The sequence below is a fragment of the Anabrus simplex genome, chromosome 1 (assembly GCF_040414725.1).
Source record: "Anabrus simplex isolate iqAnaSimp1 chromosome 1, ASM4041472v1, whole genome shotgun sequence".
NCBI classification, from domain to species: Eukaryota; Metazoa; Arthropoda; class Insecta; order Orthoptera; family Tettigoniidae; genus Anabrus; species Anabrus simplex.
Window position 1 is genome coordinate 1,800,401,181 of NC_090265.1, and position 17,418 is coordinate 1,800,418,598.

At 37.9% G+C, this 17,418-nt stretch overlaps 1 protein-coding gene across 1 annotated transcript in view; it reads left to right on the forward strand.

Moving 5' to 3' along the window:
• Window positions 1–17,418, forward strand: part of Dlg5 (Discs large 5) — a 390,290-nt gene that overhangs the window by 73,523 nt on the left and 299,349 nt on the right. The window contains exon 7 of the mRNA XM_068225698.1: window positions 4,531–4,773. Coding sequence (XP_068081799.1) covers window positions 4,531–4,773 — 243 coding nt within the window. The remainder of the gene's footprint in view (window positions 1–4,530; window positions 4,774–17,418) is intronic.

A 17,418-nucleotide genomic window follows, 5' to 3' on the forward strand; every position in this document is an offset into this window, starting at 1 on the left:
ATGGGAAGCGTTTGCTGGACTTCTGCGCTAGTATGGGTTTAGCTGTTACAAATGCATTCTTCAAGCATAAGGCTATTCACCACTACACATGGGAGGCTAGGGGTACCAGATCCATAATAAACTATATCTTGGCAGACTTTGAATTCAGGAAATCTGTTAGGAATGCACGAGTTTTCCTGGGATTTTTTGATGATACAGACCACTATTGATCTGTAGTGAACTAAGTATCTCTAGGCCTAGGATAGAGAAAGTGAAATCTGTCTGCAAACGAATAAGGGTAGAAAATCTCCAGGACGAGGAAATTAGACAGAAGTACATGGATATGATTAGTGAGAAGTTTCGAACAGTAGACAGTAAGCAGGTTCAGGATATAGAAAGTGAATGGGTGGCATACAGGGATGCTGTAGTAGAAACAGCAAGGGAATGCCTAAGGACAACTGTGTGTAAAGATGGGAAAAGGCGAACATCTTGATGGAACGATGAAGTGAGAGCAGCTTGTAAACATAAAAAGATGGTTAAAACAATAATCACCACCACCACCACCACCGCCGCCGCTCATCAGAAATGGCTCCAAACAAGGGCCGAGGCAGACAGGGGTTTGTATGTAGATAAAAGAAACAGAGCAAAACAAATAGTTGTTGAATCCAAAAAGAAGTCGTGGGAAGATTTTGGTAATAACCTGGAAAGGCTAGGTCAAGCAGCAGGGAAATCTTTCTGGACAGTAATAAAGAATTTTAGGAAGGGAGGGAGAAAGGAAATGAAGAGTGTTTTGAGTAATTCAGGTGAATTCATAATAGATCCCAAGGAATCACTGGAGAGGTGGAGGGAATATTTTGAACATCTTCTCAATGTAAAAGTAAATCATCCTGGTGGTATTGCAAACAGCCAAGCTCATGGGGAGGAGGAAAATGATGTTGGTGAAATTACGCTTTAGGAAGTGGAAAGGTTGGTAAATAAACTCCATTGTCATAAAGCAGCAGGAATAGATGAAATTAGACCTGAAATGGTGAAGTATAGTGGGAAGGCAGGGATGAAATGGCTTCATACAGTGGTAAAATTAGCGTGGAGTGTTGGTAAAGTACCTTCAGATTGGACAAAAGCAGTAATTGCACCTTTCTATAAGCAAGGGAACAGGAAGGATTGCAATAACTATCGAGGTATCTCATTGATACCAGGCAAAGTATTCACTGGCATCTTGGAAGGGAGGGTGCGATCAGTCGTTGAGAGGAAGTTGAATGAAAACCAGTGTGGTTTCACACCACAGAGACGACAAACTTGACCATATCGGTCCTTAATTGGTCCGTATTGACTCATATTGACCACAGAGAGGCTGTCAGGATCAGATTCTAAGTATGCGCCAGGTAATTGAAAAATTCTGCGAGAGGAATAGGCAGTTGCGTTTATGTTTCGTAGATCTAGAGAAAGCATGTGACAGGGTACCGAGGGAAAAGATGTTCACTATACTGGGGGACTATGGAATTAAAGGTAGATTATTAAAATCTTCAAAGGCATTTATGTTGACAATTGGGCTTCGGTGAGAATTCATGGTAGAATGAGTTCTTGGTTCAGGGTACTTACAGGAGTTAGACAAGGCTGTAATCTTTCACCTTTGCTGTTCGTAGTTTACATGGATCATCTGCTGAAAGGTATAAAATGACAGGGAGTGATTCAGTTAGGTGGAAATGTAATTAGCAGTCTGGCCTATACTGACGACTTGGTCTTAATGGCAGATTGTGCCGAAAGCCTGCAGTCTAATATCTTGGCACTTGAAAATGTGTTCAATGTCTATGGTATGAAAATCAGCCTCTCGAAGACTAAATTGATGTTAGTAGGTAAGAAATTCAACAGAATTGAGTGCCAGATTGGTGATACAAAGCTAGAACAGGTTGGTAATTTCAAGTATTTAGGTTGTGTGTTCTCCCAGGATGCCCCCTGTGGGTGGGGGCAGTAGAATAACACCCACGGTATCCCATGCCTGTTGTAAGAGGTGACTAAAAGGGGCCCCAGGTGCTCTGAACTTTGGAGCGTGGGTTGGCGACCACGGGGCCCTTAGCCGAGTCCTGGCATTGCTTCCACTTACTTGTGCCAGGCTCCTCACTTTCACCTATGCTATCCGACCTTCCTTGGTCAACTCTTGTTTTTTTTCCGACCGCGACGCTATTAGGTTTGTGAGGGCTAGGGAGTCTTTCTCCACTCAAGCACAAGCTTTGTCCACCTACCATCAGTTCTCAGACCATAATGGCCTGCCCACTGCCATCTTAGGGTAAACACCCTTTCTAAAATGTCACTGACCTTTGTGACTGACCTGATGTAATCTTCTCTCTTCATGTCTTTCTTCGTAAAGCCTAGCATAAACCATTCCATAGCTCTTTGGGTTGTTCAGAGTTTTTGCTTAACAAACTCGCTCATTGTCCAGGTTTCACCATTGTAAGTCAGTACATTGAGAACACTCTGGTCAAAGACTGTCTTCTTCAGGTGGGTTGGCATGTTGGATTTGAAGATTGAAGAATTTCTTCCGTAAGCTTGCCATCCTAGTTTGATACTTCGGAAGATTTCCATCTTAAGTCCCCATTCATGTTTACAAGCTGCCCAAGATAGACAAACTCATTGCACTGGCGTAATGTGGAGTTTCCCCACATGCAGCTTTCCTGCTGGGGCCCATTTGCTGAGCATTACTTTGGTTTTAGAATGGTTCATGGATAGTCCCACTTTTTGACAGGCTGAGACAATATCTTATTAGACTTTGTAGTTCATCAATGTCGTTGGCCAAAAGTGTAATATCGTCTGCAGACCTTAAATTACTCAGCCTTTTTCCCATTGATTTTGATTCCTGTACTTTGCCAGTTGATTTTTGACGTGGCCATTTCTAATACTGCTGAGAACAGCTTGGGAGATATGGGGTCGCCTTGCTTTACACCTCTTCGAATGGGAAAATCCGTGGTTGGCACCTTGACGTTCACGAAGGCTGAAGAGGTTTCGTAGATATGCTGGAGTACTCTTACATAGGCAGCATCGACGCCGTGTTCGGCTAAGGCTTGCAAAAGACAATGAGTAATAAAGACTATCAGCTAATATTTGTGAAAACAATTTTAACCTTAACATGAATAATTTTTTAATTACTGGTACAGTTTTATTAGAAGTTTCATATTTCAATGTATTTTTTAATGTCTTTGTATAGTTTTTTCCTAGGCTGATGATGACAAACATTTTTGTTGAAACTGGTACCATAAGTTTTAATAAACAAATGTGATGATTTAACATATGTAGAATCTATCACATAATTTTTAGTATTGAATAGGTGTATCTTATTGTTTCCTTTTGTTATTATTTGTGGACCTTTTACAAAGTCAGTAATGTTTCTTCACAGTGTATTCTCCACAAATGTAACAAAAGGTATCAGGTGAATTATGACAGCCCCGTGAGGTCATTTTATGTTGCCTACTCAGTGTTTATTACACCTTAAGAAATTAATTTGCTATGTCTGCAGTAAAACTGTACTTGTTGCAAAGAAATCTGCACTGGATTAACAACCATCTCGCTGAGCGTTCTGGTGACAACAAGAATGCTTCCTGCATTAAGTCAGAATTCCAACTAACAGCAGGAGTGTACATGAAAGAAACCTGTATTTTCTGCAGGCCTTAAAATTAAAATATGGACTTGTGTAAAATTGGTGTGTGATGGAAATTTTTTCATTATTTTTTCTGAATTCATCTCTCAAAATACTGTGTAAATTAGTGATTACTTTTCAGACAATTTTTTTGTTGCAGGCCTGTGTTATCTGTACGTACAAGAAATTCAGTCAGTCCCATTCTCTATATCAGTTATTACATCAGAGCTTTCTTTCAATGTCACGTGAATGGACTGAGTACAGTGTTCTGCAATTTTCTCAATCCATATTGCACCTTTATGCTGTATTTCTTTTTCATTTACTGGCATTTCTTTGGATGTCAGTATGTTGACACTACACAGAACCATTTTCCTTTCTTCTTTCAGAAATACTTGTTCAATAGCTGGGACTTTTCAAGATTTGTTATCTGCAAGCTGCGGTATCAGAGAGCTTTCTAGAGTCTCTTTCCAGCAAATGTTCCTGAATTATTCCTGCTTCTCAATGACTCGCAAGGATTTGTATTTTGTATGATGTGCTGCTATCATTTGTAATATGAGTCACTTCTTATCATATTGGTTCGTAGGATAGTTTACCGTGGTCAGAACTGTCGTTGACCTGCCTTAATGGTAGCAAAATATTCACCTGAGCACCTTAGTGAAAGGTCACGATAGCTTACCTCTAACGCCCAGCATTGGAACAATCATGAGAGCAAGTTCCAGAACCCATTAGGAATACCATAAAACAGAAGCTTTTTGCACCACTATAATACATTATCTAATGCATCCCATCTTTTTTGTGGTTAATGATAATGTTGGTACACATTTTGTTTGCTGTTAGAAATTACAAATTTGCTATTATAAGCTAAATTACTCCTAATTTGTTTCCTACTATTTATTGTCTAAAGTATAAACTTTAAATTTCAGGTTCAACAGCAGCATGAGGAAGCTGTGAAGGAAATCAATCAGGCTATGGCAGTGCGTATGAAAGCAAGCAAAGACTTGAAAAGACTGACAGAAGAAAGAAATGCTGCCATGCAGGAGTATTCTCTCATTATGAGCGAGCGTGATACTGTCCATAAGGAAATGGAAAAGCTTTCAGATGACCTGGCTCAAGCTTTCGAGAAGAACAAGACCTTGGAAGGACAAAACAAAGACTTGTTGGAAGAAGTAAGCAAGGATCTGACATTAACAAAACTCTTATCAGATATTCTTGTCTTCCATTTTCTAGCTTTGTTTTCTCTCTTTATTTCTGTACCATACTGTTTACAGTGATGTAAAATACCCAGGTATTTATAAATTGGGGTAAATACCCAGGGTATATACTCGGGTAAATACCCGGGTATTTTAGATTTTCCATTAAAAATCCTGTGTCCTGGTAAGTTGAACCTTAAAAAAAGGGTACCAGTATGCAAACTATTCTACATTAACTTTTTAGAAATGTAATAACATTACATTGTTAATAAAATTAAATTGAGTTAGAATTGGGACTTAAAAACGGAATTAGAATTGGGAATTAGTTCAGGAGATAAAATTCAATAGTTATAACCTGAAAAACTCAGAATTGAACTAGGCCTTTTGGAAACATTGAGATAAAAGTTGGGGGAAATTTATTCAGAGCATTGGCCAAGTTCTGCAAAAAGTATAATATATAGTTTTCAACACTCTGTATATGTTTTTCAGAACAGTTTGTAATATCATTCATATATAAAATAAATAAATAACCAAAAAGACTAGGAAATAGAAACTGTTATACTAAAAATGTTCTAAAGAAATAAGTAAATAATTTAGGTTTAATGAAGCTTAACAAATGTATTAGGCTATTCATTATCATACATATTGAATCTCTTTAGCCTTAGGCCTATATTCCAATTTACAATGAAAAATATCAACTGAGTAGTACAACTAATCTGAGTTTTCATCATGCTCAGTCTAAGAGATGTACTCTTCATCTGAGAGCGAAATGTGGCCATAATCGCTGTCATCGCTATCGTCGATAGAGGAAACTTGCATTTCATCATTATTGGTGTTTTCAACTTCTTTTTCGCTGCAACTGCCTTGTTTCCTTGGACTCTTTTCTTTTTTTCGAGTTCTGTTTAGCAGATTCCAGTTGTGTGACATATAAGCTATCTGTCCAGCCCTTTCAGTTGTAAGTCGGTTTCTTTTTTTTTTACAGTGGATCCAGCTAAATGTACTAAATGTTCTTTCAATAGCAGCAGATGTTACTGGAGCTCCTAAAATTCTCACAGCAACATCAGCTAACAGACACGTTCCTTTCAAGCCCCTCCACCATAACATAGGGCTAATTGCTTTCTCTTTTTCAGTATATTTTCTTCCTTCCCAAAGAAAGGGCTACTGGCACAGCCCCTCTTTGTCTCTGTAGTCCGCAATGTTTTGCCGAAGTTCAACTACTTTTGTTCCCATGCTACTGCCGACTTCACAGACAAACTCAGTAGCATCAAGCAGTTAAGCAGGTTTCAAATTGCAACCTTGAGATGAAGGGTTTAATAAGTCGGCAGCCATATGAATTTGGCCGACACTAAATTTCCTAGGTTTCTCCAGTTTGGCTAGCACAGTTTTCTCTTAAGATTTTTGAAGAGGGGATTCTGGAATTTCTTGCTTGAGAGTGTTGTGTAGTTTGTGAAACTTTGTGAAAACATTGTGGATTATGGGGGTGTTGTACTCAAAGGCAGTTCAATGATTGGATCAAAAATGTTCACCAGCTTTTGAACTCGAACCCAAAACACTCCATCATCAAGTAGCTGCCTTTTCATTTCTAGTGTGATTTCAGCTTCTTCACTAACAGCAAGCTCTTGAAGCTCAGATTTATTTGCTAGTAAACTTTCAAATCAAGTTGCTTCCCCACCCAGTCTGCCAGGAAGTTTCAAAGATATTCTGTCTTCAGACTTTTTGTCCAATTGAAGTCGGTTAAATAATGCTTTCAGGATGTAGCTATTCTTGATACTTTTCACTACGCTCATAACAGTTGCCATTAAAGATTTCACTGTGTTACATTTGAAAATATCTTCGCATAAAAGATGCAAGAGGTGAGCAAGGCAACCAAGTGGTATGATCGATAGATATTTCTCCTTAACCAAGGCCAAAGCAGCTCTCATATTGGAAGCATTATCTCCAAATACTACCAGAAACTTCTCAGAACCATATCTTTTAATTACATTGATCATCAACTTGGCTAAAGTAAGGTGCATTGTGTCTGTTTTCCTTTGTTGCTACAAACTCCACAAAACGCGGTTCTGGTTTTGAGATGACAAAGTTTACTATCGACTCATTTCTGATCTTACTCCAACCGTCACATTGTAAATGTAAGTGTTTCGAGTCATTTAGCTGGTTTGCGACTTCATTTTTCATTTCTGCATACTGAGCTTTGAGATATGAAGAAGTTAGACGATACCTGGATGGTGGTTTGTAAGATGGACAAAGTTTTTTCAAGAATTCTAACCACAGTGGATGTTCAACCATAGATAACGAAGTTCTGCTTATGGAGACTGTTTTCGCCAAACTTTCGTTGAGTCTTTTCTTAAAATAAAAAGAACATTAGGCATGCCATATTATTGTTATAGCCTACAACAAAACAAGTGTTCTTGAGTAAACAATCCCTTTACAAAACGAGTTACTATTTACTTTCTGATATAAAAAGATAATCAAAAACAGCAAAATTAGGTGTCCCAAATGTGTATCGACATGTCCGAAAGTAAGTTATTGTCCGTCGTGTAGTGCTCGCAGAAGCAACTGCCTCCACAGGCAGTTGGCATGGTTTGCGACACCTGATTTTGCTGTTTTTGCTTTTATTTTCATTACAGAAAATAAATATAAAAGTATGAAAAATCGAAGGTGATACAGTACTTGTAAACAATTACCCAAATTTGTTACTTAGAAAAATTGATTATGTTCAAGAAGAAACTTCAGTTAAATGGGTACCGGAATGGTACTGATCAATGACAAAATATTCAGGTTTTACATCAATTACAATTAGACTGTAAGAATAGTATCACACACTTTTTTACAATGATGATCAAAATATGCCCTTGCTTGTGAATACTCTAAAATTGCACTTTAAACGCGTAAAATGCCGGTTGAATGCAAAGTCCAGATACTTCTATTGAGTTCTAAATTTCAAGTGCATCTTCAGGTAGAGAATTGAAAATTGACATTGGCGCAGGAGGGTATCTGTCTTGCTTGAGGTCCAGTATTTCTGATACAGAAATTAAATGTAGATAAAACCATACAACATTCTTATAATATAATGGATTCTTGCTGTAGTGTGAGGAAAATTCCCAATCCAAGTTGGAACCAATAGAACCTGATGATGGAAAAGTTAGAATTAACGCAAGATATTTTAAAGGAAGGGAATGGCGAAAAACGAAGAAAGAGAACAATGAGTACTCACCTTGCGTGCAATGTGAACGACCTGACCGGTAGAGTGGGTGGCGTTGGAAGGGAGGGGCGGGGAAATGGGAAGTGGCTTAAGGCGGGGCCGACAGGTGGGGGGAATGATGGTGATTGTATCAGCGGAGGACCTTTAATTAACTTACAGAAAGATTTTTGATTCGCTAAATTGTTTCTGAAATAGGTAATGAATAAATCAAAAAAAAAAAAATATTAGACTTTTCCGTTATTTCATTAAGGTTATAGTTAGCATTAAAGTACTGGTTCAGATGTATATTGTCATTGATCAGTAGAACATCATTTTATCTATAACATTTCATCACTCCACCATTTTATATGTACCATTATCGCATCACATACACAGTTCATTCTTTTAAATTTTTATTCCACAATGTAATTTTGTCTTAGGACTTTGGCAAATCCGTAAGTGTATCTTACTTAGGCTGATGTTGACCATATAGGGTCAAAACTAGTCCCTTGATAACATATTGTAATGTATTTATAGACATTGCAGTTATTGTACAGTATTGAGTAGGTGGAATAAACTTTGTAAATTATATGTAATCTTAATTCAATACGGAACCAATAATGAAATTTAAAACCTTGAATGATGACTCTAATCAAACAAAACAAAAGGCCCTCCAATACCTAGGCATAAAGCTAAAAAAAAAAAGCCAAGATATGCAAAGATGTTGATTTCCTTAAGCAGTGCATTTTATTTGATTTAACGCGAAACTTTCTAAGAAAGAACAAAAAGAAACACTGGATGACGTCACAAACTACCAAAACTCAAAATAAGACATTTGGTTGAAATACGAAATCAGATTCTTATACTGGATAAAATCATTCCTAAATCACAAATTATATGAGACTCACCTTGCAGCAATAAAATTACTTTCTAATGCGCACTGGACACTTTATCAACTAGTTGAAGACAAACTATTTAAAGATTTAGCCAAAAAAATAAATTTAGAGCATAAACTGAATAAATTAAAGAACACTAAATTTTACGACAATCAAATTAGATACATCAGCAGACATGTAGACGATTGCAACCAGTTCTATCTACCTATCATCAATTTATCCAAGACACCCCTAAGTGAAAATGAACAAGTAATTTTAGCCAAAGGACCCGAGCATAACTCGCCCAATTCGAATACAATTAGTTCATCTATCACAATGATTACAGAATCAGAGCTAGCTATCTCAAAAATTCCATTAGATACACAAGATGAATTAAGAATTGAGGTAAAAAAGAAGCTTAAAAACATCCTTTCTCATAATAACTCGCCTAACCTTTCTGACAACATTAGTAACAAAAAAATAATAGCTGAGCAAAAACTTCTACATGCCCTAAAAAATAAAATAAAAGACAACGATCTAATTGTGACTAAAGCCGACAAAGGAAACACAACAGTAATTATCGACAAAAGTGAATACATCAGTAAAACTTCCGATTTCTTCACAAATAATTCTTTTTTCGTAATTAAAACAGATCCTATGCAAAAAGCCCAAGGATTCCACAACAAGCCTTAAAAAACACCTCGTTTCTGCTTACCGAACAAGAGAAAAGTCAATGTATAAGTATGAACCTGGGTCTTCCTACTGCCGGAGCTCTCCCAAAGGTACATAAGGCCGGTATTTCCATTCGACCAATTATTAATTATAGACTGAGTCCATTGTACAAAACATCGCAATTTATCCAAAGGTTCTTAAGGAATAACTACCAATTCTTATCTAAGAAGTCCACTAAAAACACATATGAATTAATATATAAACTAAATAAATTCAGCATGCAACTTGATTATTCTCTCCACTCTTTTGATATTATAAACATGTACCCCAGCATCCAAATTTCCAAGTTAATACCCATCATTGTAAACAACCTGAACAAGAATAGTCATTTGAGTAAATTAGAGATTCAAGACTTTATTATGTTACTTAAATTGGTCGTAAACAACTTTTTCACGTTCAATGGCATCATCTACCAACAGAACGGTCTGGCAATGGGTTCACCGACCTCAGGTATTCTTGTGGAAATTTACCTTGATTTCCTTGAGCACACTAAAATTAACAACAAATTAGATAAAAACCTCTTCTGGACCAGGTATATTGATGATGTTCTAGATTGGTGGTTTTGGGTTACTTTGTTGTTTCAGTGTTACCAATTTCTTGTTTAATGTGTTTTGTTTCTTAATGGCTAAATCTTCTATTTTATCTTTTGAAATCTGTTGAAAGTAGTTCCATTACTTATGCGGGAGTTCGTGGGATGCCTTGAGATGAATTAAATATAGTTCATTGTTGAGGTGTTGTTTCTTGCGAGTTAGGAATTTGATTTCTTCTTTTAACCAGATTTTATTAGTCCTGTTTTGTGTTTTGCGTGTGTTTGTTATTGCATTTCTGGAGAAATTTCGGTATTAAGTTATTTGAGAGGCATTCCTTCAAAAAAGCAATGCGTTTGGTTGCGTTCTTTAATTTTATTTTCAATTTTTGGTATTTGAATGCGTTATGTTTTGCCTGGTTGGCTTTCGTATTATTATTTATAAGTTTCATTTCCGTATTGTTTGGATGCACGTATATAGACAAGAAAGATGTTCCACCTATCAATACTTCATTTATCATGAACGGATGCACATCAGTACCGGTTTTGGCTATTTATAGCCATCATCAGCTGATATATTACAATATTGCAATCATTACACATTGGTGTATATCCCAAAGATGATGATATTGATTAGAGCATCCGGATGTCTAATGGGTAAGGGCCTTATTTTTTGGTGAAATAAAACTGTTGATTTCGGTGTTAAAACTAACAATATTTCGGTAGGTATTTCGTGAAATAAATTGTCATACTGATCGATGTTTCTTTTGAAATATTCCTTATGGTATGGGGTAAATCTTACTAATTTTGTGATAAGGGGTTTTAAAGTGAACACTTGTAATGTATTAAATTGTTATTAAACCTTAGAACAACCAAATATATAAAATGTTACAGAAATAAATACCGGTAGGCCTATATAAATCACTGAAACCTCGAAATGAAGTTAGAAATTTATACATGGCCTACACGTTTTTGCCGGTTCCGTGGTGTAGGGGTAGCGTGCCTGTCTCTCGCCAGAAGGCCCCGGATTCGATTGCCTGCCAGGTTAGGGATTTTTCTCTCGACCTGAGGGCTGGTTTGAGGTCCACTCGGCCTACCTGATTAGAACTGAGGAGCTTTCTGACGGTGAGATGACGGCCCCGGTCTCGAAAGCCCAGAATAACGGCCGAGAGGACGCGTCGTGCTGACCACACGACTCCTCGTAATCTGCAGGTCTTCATGCTGAGCAGCGGTCACAGGGCAGGCCAAGGCCCTTTCAGGGCGTTAAGTGCTGCGGGGTTTGGTTTGGTTCTACATGTTTTTACATTTTGAATGACTTTTCTCCGAAGTAAAAACTATGCATGGTTTCAACATTATCAGGATTTAGAGTTGTGCGACAGTCAGACAGTATATTTTTGTAAACAAAGCATCCTCTTTCGCTGACCACATTAGACGTTGGAAACCATAATGCTTTCGAACACTTGGTGAAAATTTACTGTGGTCTTCTATCGAACCTCCTAACACATCACTAACAATGTCTTCTTTCTTCTCTTCTATCACACGTGCTTTCACTGCATTTTGCAAAGCCATATATCCCTGGAAGATATTCATGGATATGCTGGTGCTGCCCGGCCGGGGATGAGTAACTCAGACGATTAAGGCGTTGGCTTTCTGAGCCCAAGTTGGTAGGTTCAATCCTGGCTCAGCCCGGTGCTCAAATACGTCAGCCCCGTGTTACTAGTTTCATTGGCACGTAAAAAACTCCTGTGGGATAACATTCCGATATCTGGGCGTCTCCGAAAATCGTAAAAGTGGTTAGTGGGACGTAAAAACAATAACATTATTACAACTCAGCCAGGCGATTTATTTATTTTGCGATTTGCTTTACGTCGCACCGACACAGATAGGTCTTACGGCGACGATGGGAGAGGAAAGACCTAGGAATTGGAAGGAAGCGGCCGTGGCCTTAATTAAGGTACATTCCCGGCATTTGCCCAGTATGAAAATGGGAAACCACGGAAAACCATCTTCAGGGCTGTCGATAGTCGGGCTCGAACCCACTATCTCCCGATTACTGGATACTGGCCCCACTTACGCGACTGGAGCTATCGAGCTCGGTGAGATTTATTTACAATAGGCCTACTAATATCGTCATATTTTATAATAAAGTCGGTATTATTTAACTTTCCTTTTATATTCATCCATGTCCTCATGCCAGGATTATCCAATTTTTCTATAGAAATGCTGGCTTGCATGAATGCTTTTATTGTGTCTATTACAAATTGCTCTCTATCACTTTTCAACTCCTTTGCGATGTGTAAAGTATCCTCGATTGTTATTTGCTGCTTAAAATTATGTCCATTTGCTTCATTCTTCTTCTTTTTGTGTGTTTCTGATTCTCTACGGTATTTATCGCACGTGCCTCTTCGTTTTCACGTAATGCAAACATTACAGTACTTACACATTAGAATCTTCCTTGCAGCATCAAATACATAGAATGCCTCACTGTTGTATTCCTCGGAAAAACTGTTGTAACTTTAGTTTTCAGCATTTTTGTACTTAAATGCTGAACATTTGCTGATAAGGGTTCATAAGTGGCGAACTCACTGCGAAAGAGTATAATGCGCACTGCTGTATCTACAACCGATCTTGCTACGACCACAACGCCATTTGCTGTAATCGATAACAGATATAGATTTTTAATGATTGCCTTAGAGATCGCGGAACTGAATACACATACTTCCGATACACAGGGCTCATCGCTTTGTGTGCATTTGTGTAGAGAATATACGGCGCTATCAATCAACTGAGAAGGAAACTACTATATTCAAGTTCTCAGAAGCATTTAAACGTTTATAGGAGACCTTTTCCGATACGATTCTGCATTTTTCGTACCAAGTGGGGTATATTTCGTGTTATTTGCGCAATTCGCGTAATAAATCAGATTTCGCGATATTTCGCGAGTTCATTTCGCTAAAATACGTTACGTTACGTTACGGTAGCTACAAGGTCATATATAGGCTAGAAAGAAGATATGAAAAATTTCGTGCGTATCACTATTACCAAAAAATACGGCCCCTACTAATGGGGTTAAAGATAAAATGTATTGTCATAATGTTTTGTCTATTTGGTGTTGAAATAGTATCTATGACCAATGTGGCAGTGAAAGGCTACAGTAAACTAAGAACTTGTTGCGTATACATTGTAACCGTACGAATGTACGGTCCCCAAATTTTTAGGTTAGGAAATTTTCGTAAAATAATTTGTAATATTGACGTCATGAAAATCATGTAATTTTGTTCATTTATAATGTAAAAACATAATATTATAAGAAGAATTTGTAGTAGGGAATTTTGTATATGTGTAACTGTAATTTGTGTAAGTGTCTGCACATGGCATGGCGGTGTAGGTTGCTCAAGAATTGCGCAACATGGAAAACAGTGGCTATATCGGGAAAGACGGTTGAAATCAGTTGAAAGTGTTGCAACAAAGTGGCTTGGAAACCCGGGGTACGGCAGGTAGTGTAGGCTGAAGATTGGAGTGGATCAGTGTGGATGTACGTGAGTGGACGTTCTATGTCACATCAGACGCTCGATAGCCAATACGAGGGCGAGGTTGGCTTGACCGAATGATGCGTTGCTACCAGTAAACTTTTCGGGGAGCTATAACCACATGTAGCAAGCCTACATCAGTATGTTCGTGATCCTGTTTGTGTTTCTCATTTGGACCGGTGCGCAGTTAGCAGTTTCCTATGCGTTGTTCTATTGTTCTTGAGTATCCATTACGGAGTGAGCACTCTATAATCACAGATGCTAGCGAGTTTTCGGTGGCCGTTCTGTAAAAGACGCTACCAAGTGTTTGTTTCTAAAATCTGTATTATAATCATACTACAATTCTTCTATGAAATAATGTACAGTGGATGTGAGGGTGCATACTGAATCTACATTCTGGAGTGGCTGTGTGGTTGTGCACAGAGCTAATTCTTGGTAAAGGAAATCGTCGGCCGAGTATGCAGCTTCTCAGTTGGAGAAACGTGAGGTGTCACACTAACTTGTGCGGTAATCGGGAATGACTCAAGATATCGATGAAGAAGAGTGCACTGTGTAAGTAAGGTTAGGGATGCTTTTCGTAAAGAAGGGTGCATCCGTAAGTAGAGAAAGTCATCGTACTTTTCTTTACTGGTTTAGGATTTTCTTCTGTAGCAGTGCGGAGTGCCGTAAGACTGTTACCTGGAGGTATGTTGTGAAATATATGTAGTGAAAATAATGTTGTTGGTGGTTTTTAGTTGTCTGTATATTTGCCCTTTGTAAACGGCAAACACGAGTTGGTCTCATCAAGTGATGATTATTGTGGTGTTGGTCATATATTTTTTATTATTTTGGGAGTAGAGTCATGGAATGAAACTTATAGTAAATCTTTTAACAGTTGAGTAAGGATGAATCTGGCATGCTACCCAAATTTAATTTCAGGAGTAAATGGCAACAGGTAAGGTTATAAAGTAAGTCTGGAGCTTCGTCAGCCTGATGGTCGTTGCCTGGGGAAAGGGAGTTGGTTGTTGCTCTGCAAAGTTAATTATTCCTATAATTGTTTTTTCAGGTGGCGCTCAATCTTGTGATTTATACTTATGTTAGTCACCCTTTATTCATTTGGTATTTTCAATAGCTTGTAGATGTTTCAACATTAAGCACATTGAACGCATTAAACACATTAAAATACACAAAACTTAGTATAAAACACTTGATAAGTTTGAACACACTAAAATATAAGGTACATGTATGTTAAAATACTTGTTAAAATTTGAAAGTTCATGCTCTTGTGGAGTTCCTTCTTCAGGCTTCCTTGTGGTTCTTGCACTTCTGTGTCTATGTTGATTTGGTTGCATAAAATGATCCTTGAGAATGTTCTGTTTGACTAGTATATGTCGTGTGTTCATGGCGAAAATCCATGTCATAAGATTGTCAAGTACTGTTATGGTTCAACTGTTGATATATTTTAGATGAGTTTGAAAGCAGACTGTAAACTTTAAATTCGATTAAAATGAGTTGTTTGTAGCGACCTCCCTTTTGTCTGTATTTGTGTTATGGGGCTGCTGTAAAGATAAACTAGTATAAGAACAGTGTGAGTTTGAAGGAATGCCTGAAGTTGTGTGTGGAGGTGGAACATCTTTCTTGTCTATATACGCAAAAGAGGAGCGTTACAAAAAAAGTTGCAATGTTATGGCTGGGAAGACTTGGGAGAAAGGAGACGATCTGCTTGACTAAGTGGTAAGTAATACCAATATAGTTGGTCTGTTATTGGACATTATAAATTTTCCAGCTAACTCACCCCTGGTTGCCAGCGTTTCGCCCCAGTTTGCCAAGCTGGGCTCATCAGTTGGTAAATAGCACACCCACCAAGACGCATTGGCTAGTGTATAGCGTGCAGACCACTGTGTAGGCTACGTGGAGCCACCGGCAGTGCCAATGCATTATGAGACATTTATTTCAGGGAATCAATATCTTTATCATAAGTGGTTTGTTCCAAGCTGTCAGTGGAGAAATGGCATGGAATGACATCAGTAGACGAATAAGTTTGAGTGGTGTCTTTAAAAGTAGGAAAGATCACAATATGAATATGAAGTTGGGATACAAGAGGACACATTGGGGCAAATATTTGTTTATATGAAGGGGAGTTAGGGAATGGAATAACTTACCAAGGGAGATGTTCAATAACTTTCCAGTTTCTTTGCAATAATTTAAGGAAGGGTTGGGAAAACAAGAGATAGGGAATCTGCCACCTGCCTTAAATGCAGATCAGTAGTGATTGATTAATTCCTCCCGGTCGCACATGGGCGAGTGTAACCTCCAATTCATTGTCTAAGAGTGCGACCAGAAAATAATGCTCCAAAATAAAAGGCTTCTACGAAGGTATATTTTAGAAAGAATGGCTTCCATGCATATGTTTTCATATTTGTTGTTTGGTGTTTTTTCAAACCTCTCAGTGCACTTGTTACTTTATAAGCCCCACCAGAAAAGGTTTTCATGGTTGTCGTCTCGTGTTTTTCACACCTTTTAATAGTTTCCTCTCATTTTTAGAAATGTTAAATATATTCAGTGTACTCGCGGATACACGACGTACAATGCCCTCATGTCGGAAAGAAATCGTATCTAGTGTTTCCATATCCCTGTTAGATAGTTTTTATTAGTATATTCAGTAGTAAGTTTTCTCGCTTAACTCGTTCATTTTTCTTGTCCCTTGCAGAAACGTCTTGATGGGGTTTTACTGTAGACTGTGGAATGCTAATGAAAATACTACTTTACATCATTTATACACTAGAGACATCTTTAATTACTCCAGCTGGAGCCTTCTTGTGAATAAGGATAACCGCTGTAGGATATATGTATCGTGCGATTAGCATCTTACCAACACTTTGATTGTTCACAAACAGATAATCAACCATCGTACTAAACAGTCTCTTCAGTGTCCACCAGTCGGGCTTAGACATATTGCACTAACATAGATGACAGACATAAGACAAGCCATGGGCTATAACCAGTTGACAGTCCTGGCATTATTGGTCTTTGGTAAAGCTTTTGACATTGTACGTTTCTCCAAATTAGAGAACCTGTATGCCCCAGTGGAATAGTGGAATAGTTCCTATCTCGCTGTTTACTTGACAATAACAGAGAGCATTCTGATTGGCTATCAGTGTATGTGGGCATACTGTACAGGCCGTCCTGCTTATTTCTTTATATATACCAGACATAGCTTCCAAATGATAAAAAAAGCTGTACATTCCTGTCACAACTGATTTTGCAGCTGGTCATATACGAGCATACTGTATCTTGTTGTAGTAACAGACCATTTCTTTGCTGTATCCGTTATGTTTGGCTATATCGTGGATTAATTTTAATTCATTATTTTGATATTAAAAGCTCTATATATCATAGGCTGCTCTTTTGTGTGTGTTAGGATGAATGGCGTCATTTTATATGGTATTTAAAGTGTGTGTGGGTTTCCTGTAGATCCTTTAAAATGGTATCCATAACTGCTATGAATAGAAGAGGTGATAAGGCACTTCCCTGTTGTACTCCTTTGGTTGTATTGAACCATTCAGAGTGACCATCTCCAATACTGACACAGCTTTTGCAATTAGTATATAGCATTTGGATCTTCCTAATAAGGTACTCCGGTTTTATTATTTATAAGTTTCATCAATACTTATTTATTGTGGATGGATTATTACACTATACGTGTAAGTGTGCGTATGAAGGAATGCCTGGTGTATGTATGAAAATGAAAAGAGTACTTACTATTGTTGTTGTGGAGGTTGTGTACCGATATGTTTG